Source organism: Rhinopithecus roxellana, chromosome 19 (assembly GCF_007565055.1).
Source record: "Rhinopithecus roxellana isolate Shanxi Qingling chromosome 19, ASM756505v1, whole genome shotgun sequence".
NCBI classification, from domain to species: Eukaryota; Metazoa; Chordata; class Mammalia; order Primates; family Cercopithecidae; genus Rhinopithecus; species Rhinopithecus roxellana.
The window spans coordinates 53,787,330-53,809,732 of NC_044567.1; the positions used below are offsets into that span (position 1 = coordinate 53,787,330).

At 52.7% G+C, this 22,403-nt stretch overlaps 1 protein-coding gene across 2 annotated transcripts in view; it reads left to right on the top strand.

The window, feature by feature from the left end:
• Nucleotides 1-22,403, top strand: part of TRPV1 (transient receptor potential cation channel subfamily V member 1) — a 32,937-nt gene that overhangs the window by 4,702 nt on the left and 5,832 nt on the right. The window contains exons 2-15 of one of the 2 annotated variants that reach the window (XM_010382203.2): nucleotides 920-1,236; nucleotides 1,950-2,116; nucleotides 2,187-2,339; nucleotides 2,958-3,098; nucleotides 3,244-3,542; nucleotides 4,924-5,103; nucleotides 7,694-7,852; nucleotides 10,061-10,153; nucleotides 13,001-13,071; nucleotides 15,832-15,997; nucleotides 16,398-16,464; nucleotides 20,059-20,381; nucleotides 21,671-21,798; nucleotides 22,278-22,393. In XM_010382203.2, coding sequence (XP_010380505.1) covers nucleotides 953-1,236; nucleotides 1,950-2,116; nucleotides 2,187-2,339; nucleotides 2,958-3,098; nucleotides 3,244-3,542; nucleotides 4,924-5,103; nucleotides 7,694-7,852; nucleotides 10,061-10,153; nucleotides 13,001-13,071; nucleotides 15,832-15,997; nucleotides 16,398-16,464; nucleotides 20,059-20,381; nucleotides 21,671-21,798; nucleotides 22,278-22,393 — 2,347 coding nt within the window. In that variant the 5' untranslated portion in view covers nucleotides 920-952. Of the gene's footprint in view, nucleotides 1-919; nucleotides 1,237-1,949; nucleotides 2,117-2,186; nucleotides 2,340-2,957; nucleotides 3,099-3,243; nucleotides 3,543-4,923; nucleotides 5,104-7,693; nucleotides 7,886-10,060; nucleotides 10,154-13,000; nucleotides 13,072-15,831; nucleotides 15,998-16,397; nucleotides 16,465-20,058; nucleotides 20,382-21,670; nucleotides 21,799-22,277; nucleotides 22,394-22,403 lie in introns of both variants that reach the window. The other variant, XM_030922615.1, reaches the window with a different exon arrangement.

Sequence of the window (22,403 nt, forward strand, 5' to 3'; positions counted from 1 at the left end):
GGCCTAGAAGACCCACCAGCTCCAAATCACTTACTGCCTAAACATTCCCCGTCTCTACTAAAAATACAAACATTAGCCAGGCGTGGTGGTGGACGCCTGTAATCCCAGCTACTCGGGAGGCTGAGGCAGGAGAATCGCTTGAACCTGGGAGGTGGAGGTTGCATTGAGCTGAGATTGTCCCATTGCACTCCAGCCTGGGTGACAGGGTGAGATACTGTCAAAAAAAAAAAAAGCCAAAATGTTCAAGGCCGGGATGCTTGACAGATACTGATTCATAAAAATGACAAAAAGCACAAAATCCAAAATCTCGTATAAGCTCAGTGGCTGTGGCAGCAAAATTGAAGAGCAAAGGCAGGCCAGGCACCTGGCTGATGGCGTGTGGACCCGTGGCACAGCAGGGCCCCGCAGTGCAGTGTGGGTGTGCCAGTCTCTACTGCTCACCCTATTCCAGGGACAGTCTGCTTGGCTCTTCTGGGCTGAGCCATCCTCATCACAGATCCTCCCTGAATTTAGTCCATGACAGCCACCCCGGCCGTTTCCCTTATTCTGTGTGGGGAGGGAGGCAGCACGGTGGTTATCAACCTCACTCTGCAGAAGAGGCACCTGAGGCCCAGAGAGGAGGAGGGATGGGTCTAACCCAGAACCACAGGTGGCTCTGAGCCGGGGGCCTGTCCACCCTCCCAGGCCGACGTCAGTGGCAGCAGGACTGCCCGGGCGCTGCTAGGCCTGCTCACCTCTGGGGCTTCTGGGGTGAGAGGTTCAGTCCTGGAAACACTTCAGTTCTAGGGGCTGGGGGCAGCAGCCAGTTGGGGTTTTGGGGTACCCTGCTTCACAGGGCCCTTGGCGAGGAGGGCAGGTGGGGTCTAAGGACAAGCAGTCCTTACGTTGGGAGTCAACCCCGGCGTGGTGGCTGCTGCAGGCTTTACACCGGGCCGCAGAGGATCCAGCAAGGATGAAGAAATGGAGCAGCACAGACTCGGGGGCGGCTGCGGACCCAATCCAACAGGACACCTGCCCAGACCCCCTAGATGGAGACCCTAACTCCAGGCCACCTCCAGCCAAGCCCCAGCTCTCCGCGGCCAAGAGCCGCACCCGGCTGTTTGGGAAGGGTGACTCGGAGGAGGCTTTCCTGGTAGATTGTCCTCACGAGGAAGGTGAGCTGGCCTCCTACCCGACCATCACAGTCAGCCCTGTTATCACCATCCAGAGGCCAGGAGACGGCCCCACTGGTGCCAGGTAAGTCCGCGTCTGGAGACCCCCTCCCTGCTAGGAGCCCAGCTGGCCATGGAGATGCCACAGGATGGTCTGGCTTCTGGACTAAATGTCACAAAGCCGGGAGGCTGGAGAGCCTTAGGGGCGGTCTGGTCCAGCGTCCTTCCTCATGTGACCTCGTGGGATGCGCAGTCAGGGGGGCTGGTGTCTGTGCTGGGTCTGGGTGTCCACGCCTGCAGTGCCTGCCAGCCACAGACACGTGGACTTGAAGTCTAGAAGCTCAAGGGCAGGAGGCTTTCAGAGAGCACAGCACGGCTCCAGTGAGCTGCAAGGCAGGGCAGGGAGGGCCACAGGCTGGCTGACTTCTGGGGAGTGTGAGGCCAGCTTTTCCTTTAGAGGGGCCGTCTACACCCCTGCCTCCAGCTTCCTCTGTCCCCACCAGCCTCCTGCCTCCCGAGCTCCTGAGCAGGCAGAGAAGCCAGTGGTCTGGGAGTAGGCGGGTGACTTTCTAGATGGTGTCTATAGACAGGGTGGGGACAGAATGGGGACATAGGCTCCCCACTGTCCCTGTTATATTGGTTTTCTGGACAGTCACCTAGACCGAGGGGCAGCTTTTACATCATTTTTCCCCCTTTTGGTTTGCCTTGGAGTTTAGTCGTGTTCCCTTGACAAGCTCCCAAGGCCTCAGGGCCGAGGGGAGGCCAGGGTGTGAGACGAGGGTGTTTTCTGGCCTGCAGGCTGCTGTCCCAGGACTCTGTTGCCGCCAGCACCGAGAAGACCCTCAGGCTCTATGATCGCAGGAGTATCTTTGAAGCCGTTGCTCAGAATAACTGCCAGGATCTGGAGAGCCTGCTGGTCTTCCTGCAGAAGAGCAAGAAACACCTCACGGACAACGAGTTCAAAGGTGGCCCCAGCGCTGGGCTCCGGGGAGGGCCCCAGCCCTGGCCTGCCCTGACCCTCCCTTTGTCTTGCAGACCCTGAGACAGGGAAGACCTGTCTGCTGAAAGCCATGCTCAACCTGCATGACGGGCAGAACGACACCATTCCCCTGCTCCTGGAGATCGCACGGCAGACGGGCAGCCTAAAGGAGTTTGTCAACGCCAGCTACACGGACAGCTACTACAAGGGTGAGGAGGGCGGCGGGACCAGGCATGGCTCAGCCCGCAGCACTGGGAACCAGGAGGGCATGGTTGTCCCTGGGCCTCCTTGCTCCTCTGGGATCCTTACTCCCTGTCCCAGCCACTGCTTTGGTGGCTCCTAATCCTAGGGAGTCCCTGCCTTTCCCATCTGCTGGCTTGATTTCTCCTGGTCCTGGGGGTCTCTGCCTCCCCCTTCTGCTGGCTTGATTTTTCCTGGTCCTGGGGGTCTCTGCCTCCCCCATCTGATGTTTCCTCTCTTGACCCTGGGATGTCCCTGCCTCCCGCTGCTGACTGGATGGTCCCTGTCCCTGGAAGTCACAGCCTCCGGCCTTTCTCTCTGCTACTGTTCCTTGCCCCTGGGGCAATTTCGACTCCTCTGGGTTCCAACCTGTTATTTCCTGTTTCCAGGGGTCTCCTGTCTCAGGACCTTGCTGGGACCCCTTGGGGGACCCTGGCCTGGCCTCCTGCAGTCAGGGGGTCCTCCAGGCACTTTCTGCCCAGTTCCTCCTGCAGCAGCTGCTGCCTGCCCAGAGCCCTTCCCCAGCACCTGTCCCGGCAGCCCCATAGGACTGTGGTCACGAAGCTAACAGTGCACGTCCTCTGTAGGCCAGACAGCGCTGCACATCGCCATTGAGAGGCGCAACATGGCCCTGGTGACCCTCCTGGTGGAGAACGGAGCAGACGTCCAGGCGGCGGCCAATGGGGACTTCTTTAAGAAAGCCAAAGGGCGGCCTGGATTCTACTTCGGTAGGGAGACAATGTGGCTGACCCCGATCTTTTCGGCTTTGGCTAAGGGGAGGTTTGGGCAGAGACAGAGGGAGTTGGAGGCTGGTGGTTCAGGGACCAGCTGGATCTCACTCCTGAGGCCCGCCTGGGACCTGTGTTCGTGCAGGTGAACTGCCCCTGTCCCTGGCCGCGTGCACCAACCAGCTGGGCATCGTGAAGTTCCTGCTGCAGAACTCCTGGCAGCCGGCTGACATCAGCGCCAGGGACTCGGTGGGCAACACGGTGTTGCATGCCCTGGTGGAGGTGGCCGACAACACGGCCGACAACACCAAGTTTGTGACGAGCATGTACAATGAGATTCTGATCCTGGGGGCCAAACTGCACCCCACGCTGAAGCTGGAGGAGCTCACCAACAAGAAGGGAATGACGCCGCTGGCTCTGGCCGCTGGGACCGGGAAGATCGGGGTAGGAGGGGGCTTCGGCTCAAGCTGGTGCCGTGCGGGGACAGGGGCGTCGGGGAAGACTGCCTGACTCACTGCGGGAGCCTGGCGTCACCATCTGTGTGTGCGGGACTCTGATTCTGCCACACCAGCTTGCAGGGCTGTTAGAATAAGTCTGAGAAATTGGGAGCCGCAGGGCAGAATGCTGCATGGCCAGTGTGGCCATTTTGGATTTCTAGCTCTGAGTATCATCAAGACACGGGGTGGGGTGCTGGGCCATGAGGTGGGACCGCCTAGGGTGCAACAGAAGAAAAACTGTTGGGCCGGGCACGGTGACTCATGCTTGTAATCCCAGCACTTTGGAAGGCCAACGTGGGTGGATCACCTGAGGCTAGGAGTTCGAGACCAGCCTGACCAAGCTGGTGAAACGTCATCTCTACTAAATACACAAAAATTAGCCAGGCATAGTGGCAGGTGCCTATAATCCCAGCTACTCAGGAGGCTGAGGCATGAGAATCGCTTGAACCTGGGAGGCGGAGGCTGCTGTGAACCGAGATTTCGCCACTGCACTCTAGCCTGTGTGACAGAGCAAGACTCTGTCTCAAAAAAAAGACAAAGAAGAAAACAGCTGTTGGTGTTTTTCTATGGCAGGCAGGAGCTTTAGGTGACAAGGCTGGTGGCTCCTGGTGACAGGCCTCCAGCTCCTGGCCTCAAATGATCCTCCCACCTCAGTCTCCCAAGTAGCTGGGATTCCAGGCATGAGTCACCCCATCTGGCACTCATTTCTTGCATTCTCTTTATTTCTTTCTGGCTTGAAGTTATTGAGAATGGACCACCACTGTCTTTCATGGTGAGATGATAGAGTTGGGACCTCGCTGTGAGGTGATGGTGGACCTGATATGGTACAGGTAGTATCTGAGGCAGCTGGCTGGTTGACCTTTTTTTTTTTGTTGTTTCAGAGATGGGGTTTTGCTCTTGTTGCCCAGGCTGGAGTGCAGTGGCACAATCTTGGCTCACTGCAACCTCTGCCTCCCGGGTTCAAGTGATTCTCCTGCCTCAGCCTCCCAAGTAGCTGGAATTACAGGCACACGCCACCATACCTGGCTAATTTTTTTTGTATTTTCAGTAGAAACAGGATTTTGCCATGTTGGCCAGGCTGGTCTCGAACTCCTGACCTCAGGTGATCCACCTGCCTCAGCCTCCCAAAGTGCTACGATTACAGGTGGCGTGAGCCACCTGCGCCTGGCTGACTGGTTAATCTTGATGGTGGTCAGGAGTGGGTGGGGACTCGCCTGGGGCTTGGGTGAGGCCATTAGCTGGACGGGGAAGCAGAGCTGGTTGTTGGGGTGCTGTCTGAGGCTGAGCCTGGGGCTGGCCTCTGATGGGCTCTTGATCCCTGGTGGCAGGTCTTGGCCTATATTCTCCAGAGGGAGATCCAGGAGCCCGAGTGCAGGCACCTGTCCAGGAAGTTCACTGAGTGGGCCTATGGGCCGGTGCACTCCTCGCTGTACGACCTGTCCTGCATCGACACCTGCGAGAAGAACTCGGTGCTGGAGGTGATCGCCTATAGCAGCAGCGAGACCCCTGTGAGTGGCTGGGGCACAGCCAGGGAGGGCCTCAGGGCCTCTGCACCCCAGCCCCAATCCCAGTCCCTGGTCCAGCTCCACCTGGCTTCTCATGAGGGAAAGCCTGCTGCCCGGGGCCCAGGCCCTGCAGCCTCATGTCCCCATTCATGCCCACTGAATTTTCCCTAAGCATAGCAACCATACACGATTATCATCCTGTAAAAACAGAAACATTTCAGAGGTACATAGACAAAAGTCCCTCCTTTTATACTGTGTAAAAATATACAGTTTCTTTTTCTTTTTCTTTTTTTTTTTGAGACAGAGTTTCGCTCTTGTTGCCCAGGCTGGAGTGCAATGGCGCGATCTCAGTTTACCGCAACCTCCGCCTCCTGGGTTTTCAAGCGATTCTCCTGCCTCAGCCTCCCGAGTAGCCAGAACTATAGGCATGCGCCACCACACCTGGCTAATTTTGTATTTTTAGCAGAGATGGGGTTTCTCCATGTTGGTCAAGCTGGTCTCGAACTCCCGACCTCTGGTGATCCGCCCGCCTCGGCCTCCCAAAGTTCTGGGATTACAGGCATGAGCCACTGCACCCAGCCTAAAATGTACAGTTTCATTTTGTTTACATAAACGGGATCAGAGTATATGCAATGTACAACAACCATTTTTTTTTTTCTCACTTGATGGCAGGGCTTGTAGATTTTCCTTTTCTTTCTTTTTTTTTTTTTTTTTGAGACGAAGTTTCGCTGTTGTTGACCAGGCTGGAGTGCAATGGTGTCATCCCGAGTCACTGCAACCTCCGTCTCTCTGGTTCAAGCGATTCTCCTTGAATCCCAAGTAGCTGGGATTCCAGGCATGTGCCACCATGCCTGGCTAATTTTTTGTATTTAGTAGAGACAGGGTTTCTCCATGTTGGTCAGGCTGGTCTCGAACTCCTGATCTCAGGTGATCCAACCTCCCTGGCTTCCCAAAGTGCTGGGATTACTGGTGTGAACCACTGCGCCAGGCCAAGAATTGATTTTTGTGTAGGTGTGAAGTAGGCATCTCACTTAAATATTTTGGCTCCAGATGACTGTCTCAGTGTTACTTTTGGGTAATCCATCCTGCCATGCTGTTTGGAAAGGCCACCTTACCGGTCCCTTCTTTCTAAGGTGATGCTCTGAGCTCCCAAGGCAGACTCGGGGGCTGGAGTCCGTGCCATCAGCAGTGAAGGGCTTCCATGATGTCTCACAGGCCAGACGTTGCATTTATAGGAGCAGAGTCTGGGGCTGGAAGAGGCCTGGTCTGCTCTGCCCCACCTGGCCTGCCATGCTGAACCTGAGCCTCCAACTCAGAGTGCTGGATACAAGTGTTCCCAGAGGAGTGGTCCAGATAGGAGGTGACCTCAAAAAGGACTGCAGTATTTGACCTGGGAGAGAGGCTCTGGGACCACCACTGACATCTTCATGTCTCTGAAGGCTTCGGGGACAAGGAGTATGGACTTGTTCTGGGGACCCTAAGGCAGAACCAGGACCACCAGTAGAAAGTAGAGAAGACCAAAGAAGAGGTATTCCCTACAGTCAGTGACTTTCCACAGGCCTCTTGAGGCAGTAAGGAGTTTCCCATCCCCAAAGGTATTCAAGAAGACACTGATCGGGAACCTCTTTGAGGGAGCTTAAGCTTGGGCTGGGGATTGTACTCGTTGGCCTGAGGGAGGCTGGGATGATCTCATTTTGACTCATCCGTCTCAGGGATACTTGAACTTATTTTTATTTTATTTTATTTTATATTTTGAGACAAAGTCTTGCTCTGTCACCCAGGCTGGAGTGCAGTGGCGTGAGCTCAGCTCACTGCAACCTCTGCCTCCTGGGGTTCAAGCAGTTCTCCCGCCTCAGCCTCCCAAGTAGCTGGGATTACAGGCACCCGCCACCACGCCCGGCTAATTCTTGTATTTTTGTAGAGAGGGGGTTTCACCATGTTGGCCAAGCTGGTCTTGAACTCCTGACCTCAGGTGATCTACCTGCCTTGGCCTCCCAAAGGGTTGGGATTACAGGCGTGAGCCACCACTCCCGGCCTATTTAAACTTTATCAAAATCTTTGGATAGGAGACATTTGCCCCGAAGCATACTTGTAAAGATGGCATGAGGCCCTGGGCCCTCCTGCTGCAGGAAGGGCCTCCCAGTTCCCTGCCTGACCCAGGGCTGGAAACGTGAGAAGTCAGGACCCAGAAGCTCTTTCCTGCCTGCCCTCAGCCCCTCGTGCCCAGGCTCTGCCCAAGCCAACTACTTCCCATTCCTGTGGGCTCTCGGGAGTGAGTTATTAGACACAATGGGCATAGACTGTTGGGCGGTGCTGTGGGCCATTAAGTGAGTTCTCAGAGCTTGTCCAGTCTCACCCCATTCACTGCACCTTTGGGAACACCAAGGCCAAGAAGGCGGGTCCCTCCGTAGCAGTGCTGGGACCAGCCCCAGGCTCTGGCTGCCGGCTAGGGGCAGACCTCGCGTGAGTCTCACCTGCTCCCTGAGCTGAGGATTGTGCGGCCATGTGGTTGTGAGGAGCGCCAGGGGCTGGTGTGGGTGTGCAAGGAGTTCTTGCTGCAGGAAGGAGCCTCACTTCTCTCTGCTCCCCCTAGAATCGCCACGACATGCTCTTGGTGGAGCCGCTGAACCGACTTCTGCAGGACAAGTGGGACAGATTCGTCAAGCGCACCTTCTACTTCAACTTCTTGGTCTACTGCTTGTACATGATCATCTTCACCATGGCTGCCTACTACAGGCCCGTGGATGGCTTGGTGCGGCCAGAGGCTCAGGCCTCGTGGGCAGGGGTGCGGCTGGTGGGGAAGGGGTGTGGACATTCCGGGGAGACCTCCCCCACCCCAGGCCCAAGCTCTGCCCCAGACTCCTTCCTGGCTTGCTGGAGCGATGGATGGAGAATCTGGAGAACCTTGTATCCTTGCGCCCATCTTCCCTGCCTCAGGCTGTACGGGAGACCCACCCCCTTCCTGCTTCTTAGTCCCTCTCCTTTAGCCTTGAGGTCCTGTGGGACTGAGTGTGTGGTGACTCAGGTCCCTGATCACAGACTGGGTGTACTTGGTTAGAAAGCATGCAGGGGCCGGGCGCGGTGGCTCATGCCTGTAATCCCAGCACTTTGGGAGGCTGAGGTGGGTGGATCACCTGAGGTTGGGAGTTCGAGACCAGCCTGACCAACATGGTGAAACCCCGTCTCTACTGAAAATACAAAATTAGCCGGACGTGGTGGAGCATGCCTGTAATCCCAGCTACTCAGGAGGCTGAGGCAGGAGAATTGCTTGAACCCGGGAGGCGGAGGTTGTGGTGAGCTGAGATGGTACCACTGCAGTCCAGCCTGGTCAACAAGAGTGAAACTCTGTCTCAAAAAAAAAGAAAAGAAAGAAATTATGCAGGAATTTGGGCTTGGGACAGGACCCACCCCTGGCCTGGGGGTCCCTAGGGATGTGGGCTAGTGTAAGCCCAGAGCCCACCGTCATCCTGCTTGCCTGCCCTCTTTTTTTCACTCACTTGCTCATTATTTGTTCCCTGGATTTAGACTTTTGAGCACCTCTGTGCCAGGCCCTGGGCCATCCATCAAATCAGCCTAAGACCAGACTTTTTCCTCTGCCGAGACCAAGACTTCATTGAACTTCTGGACTTAGTCCTTCACATCCGATACCCAGGGCACTGAATTTGCTGCCTTTGTTTCCAGGGCACCTTACAAATTTACTTATTTATTTAAGTTGTTTTTTTTTTTTTTGAAACAGAGTCTTGCTCTGTCGCCCAGGCTGGAATGCAGTGGCGTAATCTCAGCTCACTGCAACCTCCACCTCCTGGGTTCAAGCAATTCTCCTGCCTCAGCCTCCTGAGTGGCTGGGACCACAGGTGCCCACCAACATGCCCAGCTAATGTTTATATTTTTAGTAGAGATGGAGTTTCACCATATTGGCCAGGCTAGTTTTGAACTCCTGACCTCAAGTGATCTGCCTGCCTTGGCCTCCCAAAGTACTGGGATTACAGGTATGAGCCACAATGTCTGGCTGGCTGTACATTTACTTTAAAAACTCAACTTCATCATTGCATGAAACCCTATTTCTGTCCACCTAGTAAGGCCACATAAGGACTTCCTTTTTTTTTTTTTGAGACGGAGTCTCGCTCTGTTGCCCAGGCTGGAGTGCAGTGGCACCATCTCAGCTCACAGCAACCTCTGACTCCGGGGTTCAAATGATTCTCCTGTCTCAGTCTCCCAAGTAGCTGGGATTAGAGCCATGCGCCGCCACGCCTGGCTAATTTTATATTTTTAGTAGAGATGGGGTTTCTCCATGTTGGTCAGGCTGGTCTCGAACTCCTGACCTCAGGTGATCCGCCTGCCTCAGCCTCCCAAAGTGCTGGGATTATAGGAGGGAGCCACTGCACCCAGCCAGTGACTTCCTTTTAAGAGAAAGATGTGCTAGTAAGGCAAGCTAATGAACTAGTGCTTAGGAAATATGGATGGTGAACCACTCCAAGAAATGGCAACTGAAACACAAGAGTGGCACCCTTAAGTATGTGTGGCACAGTCTCTCACTCCATGGTCAGTAGGAGTCCCTGACACTCGTGGGAGACTGGCCTTGGTCTGGGGTGACAGTGGGATGTGTATGGCTTGGGGTCCATGAGACTGCCTCCACCTGTCCATCACCCTGCTGTCCGTCACTCGGCTCCCAGCCAGGAGGAGCTCCGGGCCTGCCAGGACATTGCCTGGGAGGCAGCACAGCATTGTAAGATGCTCCGCTTGGCACCTGCAGGCTGCCACTTTGGGGAATCAGGCCTACAGAGGGGCCTCCTTGCGGGCGCTCCCCTAATAACACACTGTCTTTGTGTGTCCTTCCCCTGATGGAGGCTGTGCCTCCTGGGCAGGGGCTATGTCTTCATCACAGGACTTGGTACCTGGTCAATGTTGGTTGAATGAATGAATGAGTAAACAGAGTTACCAACTTCTCTGCATCTCACAGCCTCCCTTTAAGATGGAAAAAACTGAAGACTATTTCCGAGTTACTGGAGAGATCCTGTCTGTGTTAGGAGGAGTCTACTTCTTTTTCCGAGGGGTAAGCATTCCTTCCCACGTTGTGAGTTTCCATTATCACCAAAACAAAAAGCCAAGCGAATCCCTCACTCATTCACTCACTCACTCACTTTTTTATTCATCAGACACATAATGGCCCCGCTTGGGGAGCTGAGAGATGCAGAGGTGAGGCTGAGAGCCTCTCAGTCAGTCCCTGAGGGGGCAGGAGGGTGCTCAGGGCATCTCCACGGGCCCAAGGCTGGCAAGCCTAAAAATAGACACTCCAGCCACTCCACGGGATGGAATATTTAATTACAGGGGTAGAGTGGAGGCCTCTTAAGTGATAGGATCATGACTGGTAGTTGTCTAATTAATGAAACCAGTCTGTTAAAGCTCTGAGCAATGAAGGAAATCTCCATGCATACTGGAATCTTTGTTTGTTTGGTTGGTTGGTTTTTTGAGATGGAGTTTCACTTTGTTGTCCAGACTGGAGGCCAGTGGTGCGATGTTGGCTCACTGCAACCCCTGCCTCTTGAGTTCAAGCAATTCTCCTGCCTCAGTCTCCCAAGTAGCTGGGATTACAGGCACCTGCCACCATGCCTGGCTAATTTTTTTGTATTTTTAGTAGAGACGGGATTTCACCATGTTGGCCAGGCTGGTCTCGAACTCCTGACCTCAGGTGATCTGCCTGTCTCAGCTTCCCAAAGTGCTGGGATTACAGGTGTGAGCCACTGCACCAGCAAGGAATTGTCTTATTTTTTACTGGAAACTCAAATATGTGCAATCCTTGGCCTTTTTTTTTTTTTTTTTTTTTTAATGCAGGAGTAATCTTTTCTTTGAATGTGGGACTCACTGTTTCAGATTTTATGTCACCTTTCTTGGAAAAACCATATTTCTATCATCTAAGATTTTGAGTTTCAGCTTCTTTAAAGAAGAGTGAGAACTTATATGCATACAAAAAAGTCTGAATGTAGAATTTCAGATGATTGTTGGGGGTTTTTTTATTTTGACCCCAAAAACTCTTGTAGTATTTTAAATTTAATTTTATAAGATGGGGTCTTGCTGTGTTACCCAGGCTGGAGTGCAGTGGTGTGATCATGGCTAACTGCAACCTCTGTCTCCTGGGCTCAAGTGATCCTCCCGCCTCAGCCTCTGGAGTAGCAGGAACTACAGGAAGTCGTCACTATGCCCAGGTTCCACTGTGATTTTTTTTTTTTTTTTGAGACGGAGTCTCGCTCTGTCGCTCAGGCTGGAGTGCAGTGGTGCAATCTTGGCTCACTGCAAGCTCCGCCTCCCAGGTTCACGCCATTCTCCTGCCTCAGCCTCCCGAGTAGCTGGGATTACAGGCGCCCACCACCACACCCGGCTAATTTTTTGTATTTTTAGTAGAGACGGAGTTTCACCATGTTAGCCAGAATGGTCTCGATCTCCTGACCTCGTGATCTGCTTGCCTCGGCCTCCCAAAGTGCTGGGATTGCAGGCGTGAGCCACTGTGCCCGGCCCCATTATGATTTTTTTTTTTTTTTTTTTTTCTGAGATGAAGTCTTGATCTGTTGCCCAGGCAGGAGTGCAGTGGCACGATCTTGGCTCACTGCAACCTCTGCTTCCTGGGTTCAAGTGATTCTCCTGCCTCAGCCTCCCAAGTAGCTGGAACTACAGGTGTGTGCCACGGCACCCAGCTAATTTTTGTATTTTTAGTAGAGACTGGGTTTCACCATGTTAGCCAGGATGGTCTTGATCTCCTGACCTCGTGATCTGCCTGCCTTGGCCTCCCAAAGTGCTGGGATTACAGGCTTGGGCCACCGCGGCCGGCCATCGATTGTGAGTTTTATCACCCAGGCTTTTTTGGTGTAAGCTCTACCCAATTTTTTTTTAAGTTACTCACCTTTATGGAATTGTTCTGTCATTGAACTTTGTCTTCACAGAGACAACTGTCTTTCTTTTCACACTCATGGTTTACATTACAGTAAAGTACAATGCCACAGTAGCAAGTGTGGCTGGAGTGGCAAAAGCAAGATTGGCCTGTGGGAGGGAGCAGAAGTGTGGGGGTGTCTTGCACAGGACTCCTGGCTGACAGTGGCGGCTTGTTACAAGAATTTTTATTTTAACGCTTACTTAAATTTAAGAAAAAAGTATGCTCGGCATGTGAAAAATTAAGAAAAAAGTGGCTCATGCTTGTAATCCCAGCTACTTGGGAGGCTGAGGCCAGGAGTTTGAGACCAGCTTGGGCAATGTAGTGAGACTGATCTCTTAAAAAAAAAATTAGGAAAAAGCGCCAATTAGAAGGAAGAAAACAATTTGTCAAATTCAATACGGCAACTGATAACATTTTGATGATTTTCCTTCCTGTCTGTACTTCTGAGTATAGTTGTAAATCCACTGTGTAATTTTTTTTTTTTTTGAGACAGAGTCTCGCTGTCACCCAGGCTGGAGTGCAGTGGCACCAGCTTGGCTCACTGCAACCTCTGCCTCCCGGGTTCAAGCAATTTTCCTGCCTCAGCCCCATGAGTAGCTGGGATTACAGGCATGTGCCACTGCACCCAGCTGATTGTTTTGTATTTTTAGTAGAGACGGGGTTTCACCATGTTGGCCAGGCTGGTTTCGAACTCCTGACATTAGGTGATCCACCCGCCTTGGCATCCCAAAGTGCTGGGATGACAGGCATGAGCCATCGCACCTAGCTTCCACCATGTATTTTTAACAATCTCTACTGACTGGGCCACCTAGTGTTACCCCATTGGCCTGACCCATGCTGTTCTGCTCTTTTCACAATCTCTGCTTTCACACATTCGGCCACCTCATCGTGGTGCCGTTTAGGAAGCATCTGAACGCTCACCATTTAGCCACATCGAGCATTGCCTGGGATCTTACTCTCTCTGTTTACCTGCAGATTCAGTATTTCCTGCAGAGGCGGCCGTCGATGAAGACCCTGTTTGTGGACAGCTACAGTGAGATGCTTTTGTAAGTGACACTTTGACTCATTCCCAGTCCAGGCCCCAGGTGACAGCAATCAGTTCTCACTTGAGCTCTCACTCACGCCGGGCCTGGGACCACATAGTGGGACCTCAGTGAACATGCTGAGGGAGGGACGGAAGACACTCAATACATACTTGGGGCATGAATGAATACTGAGGGCCTGCTCTGTGCCAGGGGCCAGGGATGGAGCAACCGTGCCGTGGCTTACAGTCCAAGTGACATGTGCCCTGGTTCACCTTCCCACTCATTGTCCATCCATCGGCCGTTCACGGGGTTGGCCCTGGAATACTGGATGAAACAGACATGGTGCCCGCCTTTAGGGAGTTTCCTGTCTTTAACGGGGGGTTCTGCAACCTTGGCACTGTTGCTTCTTTGGACTGGATAGTGTTTAGTTGTGGTGGGGGGTGGGACTGCCCCGTGCATTGTAGAATATTTAGCAGCATCACTGGTCTCTACTCGCAGATGCCTGGAGCTCTTCCCCAACCCCCAGTCTTGACAATCAAGAACATCTCCAGATACAGCCAAAGGCCCCTCACTTGTTTCGGGGGTGGTGCCAGAATCACTCCTGGTTGAGAACCACTGCTTTAGGAGGAGGCAGATGAGTGAAAGCACAGTTATAGAACAGTGTGGATAGCCGGGCACGGCGGCTCATGCCTGTCATCCCTGCACTTTGGGAGGCTGAGGAGGGCAGATCATTTGAGGTCAGGAGTTCAAGACCAGCCTGGCCAACATGGTGAAAGCCCGTCTCTACTAAAAATACAAAAATGAGCTGGGCGTGGTGGTACGCACCTGTAATCCCAGCTACTCAGGAGGCTGAGGTGGGAGAATTGTTTGAACTCGGGAGACAGAGGTTGCAGTGAGCCAAGATCGTGCCATTGCACTCCGGCCTAGGTAACAGAGCAAGATACCATCTCTAAATAAATTAATGGAACAGTGCGGAAGTGGCAGGGAACCTCCTTCCTTCAGAAAGTAAGCCAGAGCCTCAAGCCCCAGTATGTGCCGAGGACCTTCCGGAATGGGATCTCCGCTCACAGCCCCGTCCTGATCTCTTCCTTCCTGGAAGAGCAAGGAATGATTTTGAATCTCTTGCAGCTAGCTTGTCCGTAGGACTCACAAACCCCACCCTTTCACCCCATCTTTTTTTTTTTTTTTTTTTGGGCAAGTAAAACTAGAATCAGCTTTATTTTACATGATCATGAAAGGTACACTTTTGTATTTTAATTTTTTAAAAGAATTTAGATTTGGGGGTACATGTGCAGGTTTATTAGGTAGGTATAGTGTATGATGCTGAGGTCTGGGGGTTTAATGATCTGGTCACCCAAGTAGTGAACATAGTACCTGATGGGTAGTTCTTCAACCCTGGTCCCCCTCCCGGCTGCCCCGCTTTTGGAATCCTCAGTGTTTACTGTTCCCGTCTTTGTGCCTGTGGGCACCCAGTGTTTTGCTCCACATATAAGTGAGGACACGTGGGGTTTGGTTTTCTGTTTCTGTGTTAATTTGCTTAGGATAATGGCCTCCAGCTGCATCCATGTTGCTGCAAAGGACATGATCTCATTCTTTTTTATGGCTGCATAGTATTCCACGGTATATACGTACCACATTTTGATTATCCAGTCTACCATGGATGGGCACCTGGATTGATTCCATGCTTTGCTATTGTGTGAATAGTGCTTTGATAAACATAGGAGTGCAGGCACCTTTTTGGTAGAATGGGTTATTTTCCTCTGTTTTCCCCCTAATCTTGAGATACCTATACTTTAGCCTGAAAGGCAAACTCAAGAGGCAAGGTCTGTAGGTTTAGCACACACTGATTTACCTGCCTAATAGAAACAGTGTTCTACATAGTATTGCGATTCTCCTATCTCAGCGTCCCCAGTAGCTGGGATTAGAGGTGTGCACCTTGCCCAGCTAATTTTTGTATTTTTAGTAGAGACGGGGTTTCACTGTGTTAGCCAGGCTGGTCTCGAGTTCCTGACCTCAAGTGATCTGCCCGTCTCAACCTCTCAAAGTGCTGGGATTACAGGTGTAAGCCACCACGCCTGGCCACTATATATCCTTTTATGTCCTTCCTTCCTTCCTTCCTTCCTTCCTTCCTTCCTTCCTTCCTTCCTTCCTTCCTTCCTTCCTTCCTTCCTTCCTTCCTTCCTTCCTTCCGTCCCTCCTTCCCTCCCTCCCTCCTTCCCTCCTTCCCTCCTTTATCTCTTTCTCTCTCTCTCTCTCTTTCTCTCTTCTTTCTTTCTTGACAGAGTCTCACTCTGTCTCCCAGGCTGGAGTGCAGTGGCACGATCTTGGCTCAGCCTCCTGAGTAGCTGGGATTACAGGCACACGCCACCATGCCTGGCTAATTTTTTTTTTTTTGCATTTTTAGTAGAGGTGGGGTTTCACTATGTTGGTCAGGCTGGCCTCAAACTCTTGACCTCATGCTCCCCATGCCTCAGCCTCCCAAAGTGCTGGGATTACAGGCATGAGCTACTGCGCCTGGCCTTTATGTACTATATTTATATCTGTGCTTCATACATAAAAAGAGTGAGACTTTGCACAGCTCCTCACCAAGCCAGTTTCTGCTCCTTGGGGATGATGCTGCTTGCATGGAGAACGCCTGGGCTGAAGGAAGCAGGACAGCCCAGCCCTAGTTCCTATCGTGGCCTGCAGTCTGGTCCTCTGAGCAGCCTGCGGCCTTTTGTTCGGGGGGCGCCAGGCTTCCCGGGTTCCTGTAGACGGAGCTTTCTGCCCCTCCGCCCTCAGCTTTCTGCAGTCACTGTTCATGCTGGCCACCGTGGTGCTGTACTTCAGCCACCTCAAGGAGTACGTGGCCTCCATGGTGTTCTCCCTGGCCTTGGGCTGGACCAACATGCTCTACTACACACGTGGCTTCCAGCAGATGGGCATCTACGCTGTCATGATAGAGAAGGTGGGTGCCCTGGGCCCCAGTGGGTCTCCTCAGAGCCCGCTCACCTCGTGGGCGGGTGAGATGCTGTCCCAGGAACTCCGCCCATCCTCTCTGTCTTGCCTGGGAAGGGGCTGGTTTAGCTCCTAGACCATTTTCCAAGAATCAAGCAATCTAGCCCTGACCCAGGTATGTGTAGGGGGGATCCCCTGAAACCTGACCCCTCTGCACACCAGGCGTCCCGACCAGAACAAAGGCTTTGGGGGGAGGGTGGGTGACTCCCTCATGACCCCGGAGCTGAGAACCAGCAAAGCAAACCCTCCTGCTGTTCTCAAGATGCACCCCCAGGCCGGTGCGGCCCGGTCCTTCCCTCAGCTCCTCCCGGACCTGGCCTCGGCTCTAATGAGCCTGCTGTCTCCTACAGATGATCCTGAGAGACCTGTGTCGTTTCATGTTCGTCTATGTCGTCTTCTTGTTCGGGTTTTCCACAGGTAATGAGCTTGGTCAGGGATGGGGAAGGGCAGGTGTCCTGCTTGCCTGAACCCCCTGAAGACTCTGCCAGGAGCTGAATGAGAAGGCACCTGGTAGGCAGATGCATGTCTGCAAGTGACAGAGAGGGTGGACAGAGGACACACTGAAATGAGCCCCAGAACTTGGCCACATGATATATAAAATGCTTTAAGAATTTTCCAGGCTGGAAGTGCTGTGGCTGTGGCATAGCATTTTGACTCAGTTGGTTTTTCAACTTTTTTTTTTTTTTTTTTGAGACGGAGTCTCACTATGTCACCAAGGCTGGAGTGCAGTGGCGCAAACTCGGCTCACTGCAACCTCTGTCTCCCAGGTTCAAGCAATTCTCCTACTTCAGCCTCCCGAGTAGCTGGGACTACAGGTGCACAATGCCATGCCTGGCTAATTTTTTGTATTTTAGTAGAGACGGGGTTTCCACCATGTTGCTGAGGCTGGTTGCGAACTCCTGACCTTGTGATCCACCCGCCTCGGCCTCCCAAAGTGCTGGGATTACAGGTGTGAGCCACCATGCCCGGCCCTTCGACTTTTAATTTTGACATTATTTCAGACTTCAGACAAGTTGCAAGAATAGAACCAATAACTTCTCTACACTCTTGACCCAGATTCCCTCCAAATTACCACATTTTATATTACCACTTTCTCTACCCCATACACATGCTCACGCACAAACATGAACACGTATGCCATGTGTGAAAAAAACTGAGAGTAAGTTGCAGATATGATCAGCCCTTTACCATGAAATACTTCAGTGTGTATTTCTAAAAGAAAGTTATTTTACATAAACACAGTTCAATGATCACAATCAAGAAGGTAACATCGACCCACACTATTAGCTAACCCATAGCCCTTATTTGAATTTCACCAATTGTCCTAATAATGTCTTTATCAGAAAATGAGAATCCGAGATCATGTATTACCTTCCATTGTCATGCTTCTTTGGTCTCCTTTAATAATTAATTTATTATTATTATTATTTAAGACGGAGTCTCTGTTGCCGAGGCTGGAATGCAGTGGCACTGTGTTGGCTCACTGCAACCTCCGTCTCCTGGGTTCAAGCAATTCTCCTGCCTCAGCCTCCCAAGTAGTGGGGATTACAGGCGCCCACCACCATGCCTGGCTAGTTTTTGTATTTTTAATAGAGACGGAGTTTTACCATATTGGCCAGGCTGGTCTCAAACTCCTGACCTCAGGTGATCCACCCACCTCGGCCTCCCAAAGTGCTGGAATTACAGGCGTGAGCCACTGCGCCTGGCCATTAATTGTTTTTTGAGACAGAGTCTCATGCTGTTGCCCAGGCTGGAGTACAGTGGCACCATCTTGGCTCACTACAACCTCCACTTCCAGGGTTCAAGTGATTCTTGTGCCTCAGCCTCCCGAGTAGCTGGGATTACAGGTGCCTGCCACCACACCTGGCTATTTTTTTTTTTTTTTTTTTTTTGTATTTTTAGTAGAGACGGGATTTCGCCATGTTGGTCTTGAGCTCCTGACCTCAAGTGATCTGCCCGCCTCGGCTCTCCAAAGTGCTAGGATGACAGACGTGAGCCACCGCACCTGGCCTTAGTCTCCTTTAGTCTGGGGCAGTTCCTGTGTCATCCCTTGTCATTTGTAACCTTAGAATTTGTAATGAGTAGAGACCAGTGGTTTTGACAATGTTTCTGAATTTGGGTGTGTCTGATGTTTCCTCATGATTATAGCCAGGCATGCAATTTTGTCCAGAATATCAAGAAGCGACGTGTGTCTTCTGCTGTGTGTTTTATTGGAAGTCATATGATGTCTGTCTCACTTCTGGTGACGTTAGCTTTGATGGGTTGGTTTTGGTGGATCTGCCAGACTTTTCCACTGTAAAGCTACTATATTTACCTTTGTAATGGATACTTTTCAAGAAGATGCTTTGAAACTATGTGACTAGCCTGTTTCTCATCAGACTTTCACCCAGGAGTGTTAGCATCCCTTAATGAGTCTTACCTGAATCACTTCATCCTATCATGGTGGCCAAATGATAATTTTCTTTTTTTTTTTTTTTTGAGAAGAAGTCTCTGTCTGTCACCCAGGCTGGCATGCAGTGGTGCCATCTTGGCTCACTACAGCCTTTGCCTCCCAGATTCAAGCAATTTTCCTGCCTCAGCCTCACAGGTAGCTGGGATTGCAGTTGCCCATCACCATGCCCGGCTAATTTTTATATTTTTAATACCGATGGGGTTTCACTATGTTGCTTGGGCTGGTCTCGAACTCCTGACCTCAGGTGATCCGCCTGCCTTGGCCTCCTGAAGTGCTGGGATGACAGGCATGAGCCACTGTGCCCGGACATGATGATCTTCTAACTCCATCATTGCTTGTGCATTTCTGACCTGGCATTCTACTGTGGAGAAGGGCTTTCCATTCCCCACTCCTGCGTGTTTATTTGTATCAGAATGGCCTCGTGCAGTCTTTTGTTTTCAGGGATTCTCACTTTGTTAAATGGGTTATGATCCTGACTATCCTCTTTTATTTTATACTCAAATTGTCTGAGATTAGTCACAGGGAGTCCCTTCCAGCTGGCTCCTGTGCTCTTTTGACATGTCCACATCATTTTTTTTTTTTTTTTTTTTTTTGAGATGAAGTCTCGCTCTGTCACCCAGGCTGGAGTGCAGCAGTGCGATCTGCAACCTCCTCCCCCTGGGTTCAGCGATTCTCCTGCCTCTGCCTCCCGAGTAGCTGGGATCACAGGCGCCCGCCACCACCCCTGGCTAATTTTTGTTTTTAGTAGAGATGGGGTTTCACCGTGTTGGCCAGGCTGATCTCAAACTCCTGACCTCAGGTGATCCACCCACCTCGGCCTCCCAAAGTGCTGGGATTACAGGCATGAGCCACCGCACCCGGCCTCCACGTCATTTTTTGAGCACTGGACTCTGCTCTGATGCTCACCCGAGTCCCACAGTTGCCTAGTTCACATGGTGCACCCTCCCTGTCCCCACCCTGTGGTTTGTGTTGGAATCTCTGGCTGGGAGGGATGGGCAGCTGTGGCTAGGAGAGACCTAATAGGTGTGGGCTCTGGCACCTGGATCTGAAGGCCTTGCATTTCAGTAGGTACAGGAAGGGACTAGGCCGGGGGGTTAGTGGATACTGATAAGCAGCAACCACAGTGCACAACTGCTGCAGAGGCCCTCAGACTCTGGGCCGGCCACACTTCCCAAAGAAGCAGGCAGAATGTGGGGAGAGGTCATTCTGCTCTGAGCTGCTCTGTGCTCATGGTTGCAAAATGGACCTCTGAGGGATGCAGGCCGACAGGGTGTGAGGGACAAAGCAGGTGTGGAGCCAGAGCTGACATGTTGTACACTGAGCAAAGTTGGCTATATTCACATTGTACATAGAGATTTACGTATTTATTTACTTTTCTAGCAGATGATGATAAAGTTCTTAAAAATATACTTTGAAAACTTTTTGTTAGTTTTAAAGAAGGAGTGCTTTAAAAATAACTTCTCACAAAGCTATCGGAGACTGAGCAGGAGGGTGTATGTCAGGGGACTTGGGGTGTTGGCTTCTATCCAGTGGCACCCCGCCCTCCCTGTGCCCTGTAGCGGTGGTGACGCTGATTGAAGACGGGAAGAACAACTCCCTGCCGTCTGAGTCCACCTCGCACAGGTGGCGGGGGCCTGGCTGCAGGCCCCCCGATAGCTCCTACAACAGCCTGTACTCCACCTGCCTGGAGCTGTTCAAGTTCACCATCGGCATGGGCGACCTGGAGTTCACCGAGAACTACGACTTCAAGGCTGTCTTTATCATCCTGCTGCTGGCCTATGTCATTCTCACCTACATCCTCCTGCTCAACATGCTCATCGCCCTCATGGGCGAGACTGTCAACAAGATCGCACAGGAGAGCAAGAACATCTGGAAGCTGCAGGTGGGTGGGTGGCGTGGGGGGTGGTGAGCGGCCAGGAGGGTGTGGGCCTCTCTGTCCGCTGCTTTGCCCTGCAGGATTTGAGGAGGGGGGCAGAAAGCCCGGCCAGGCCCAGGGATCCAGCCTCAGCACCTCCCTCAGTGGGCTTCCAGCAAGTTCCCCCGGCCAGCACTTGCTCAGGGCAGATGAGTGTAGCTGGTGTTTATAGACACTGTGCTTGGCTGTGGTCTGGGTGGTCCTGGAGGGAAGAAGGGGGAGGGCTCAGCCCCACAGGGTGTCCATCCACCTCAGAGGAGCCTGGTGTAAGGTGGGCACCAGAGGCCAGACTCGGGGAGCAGCTCTCATGAGGCAGGGCCCCGACAGCTACATTGCTGAGCCCTGTGGGCCACATCTGCATCCCCAACTACTAATAATAAGTTTCGTTCTTATGAAGAAGCACTTTCTCTATGATAGGGAGTGTAGGACTGTACTAACTGTCTGTCTTACCTGATCTCATTTAATCCTCACAACAGTCCTGTGAAGTGGATTCTATTACTGTTCCCTTTTTTTTTTTTTTCCTGAAATGAGTTTCGCTCTTGTGCCTAGGCTGGAGTGCATTGGCACGATCTTGGCTCACTGCAACCTCTGCTTCCCGGGTTCAAGAGATTCTCCTGCCTCAGCCTCCCTAGTAACTGGGATTGCAGGCGCCCGCCACCACACCCAGCTAATTTTTGTATTTTTAGTCGAGATGGGGTTTCACCGTGTTGGCCAGGCTGGTTTCGAACTCCTGACCTCAGATGATGATCCACCTGCCTTGGCCTCCCAAAGTGCTGAAATTACAGGCGTGAGCCACCGAGCCTGGCTATACTGTTCCATTTTTGAATGAAGGCTCTGAGGCATAGTGAAGGTAGGAATCTGTACTCAAGGCCACATGGCTAGGAAGTGGCAGAGCCAGGACCTGGCCCAGGCAGTCTCACCCCGAGGCCCTGCTCTCAGCCCCTACCCAACGTTGCCCCTTGTGAGCTCCTCAGGGCAGGGTCTGGGACACTCCGTATCACTCCTGGGGCTGCCCTGTCCAGGCCCGGCAGGCATCAGTGGCACCTGGACAGGTCTGGGCTGGCCGGGCTGTGCCCCTTGCGTAGTGTGCCCCCGCCAGGCTACCGAAACCAAGCTAGCATGGAGGGCGCTGGACAACAAGCCTGGAGGCATCTGGGCCTGGGAGAGCCCCTGGGGAGGTGGATACTGGCTGCCAGGGAGGCCCTGGGATGCACCTTCTGCCCCTCAGCTCCTCTGCCCTTGTTGTCTTCCTGCAGAGAGCCATCACCATCCTGGACACGGAGAAGAGCTTCCTCAAGTGCATGAGGAAGGCCTTCCGCTCAGGCAAGCTGCTGCAGGTGGGATACACACCTGACGGCAAGGATGACTACAGGTGGTGCTTCAGGTAACGCCCAGGCTCCACCTGAATCAGAGCTTGGGAGCCTCGGGGCTCCCCTGTGGACACAGAGCCTGCCTCAGGGCCTCCTGGGGCTGGTCATGAGCACGGGGGGCTCTCCCCACACCAGCTGTGGGCATTGGGGCTGTCCTGAGCTCCGTTGTGGGCGTGCACGGGAGACCTATCTTCGATCTCAGCTGGTGGGGCCCAGACAGTAAATTCTGGAAAATTCGAGGTGTCCAGAAGGGGTCTTCTAGTGAGCAGGGTCCAGAGCCTGGCATCCCGTGTGTGAAGTCCCTGGGCCTCAGAGTATGGTCAGAGATCACATCGGTGGGGATGGTGTCCAAAAATCAAGTCCTCTCTGCCCTCCCCAACCCGCCGTGTCTCCATCCTGATGGGGGCGTTTCTTGGGCTTGGCCTGTGGGCAGAGCCCTTGGCCTGGGAAGCTGGGCAGAGCTCTCAGGCTCCCTTGACCCCTTACCCTGCAGGGTGGACGAGGTGAACTGGACCACCTGGAACACAAACGTGGGCATCATCAACGAAGACCCGGGCAACTGTGAGGGCGTCAAGCGCACCCTGAGCTTCTCCCTGCGGTCAAGCAGAGGTGAGGCGTG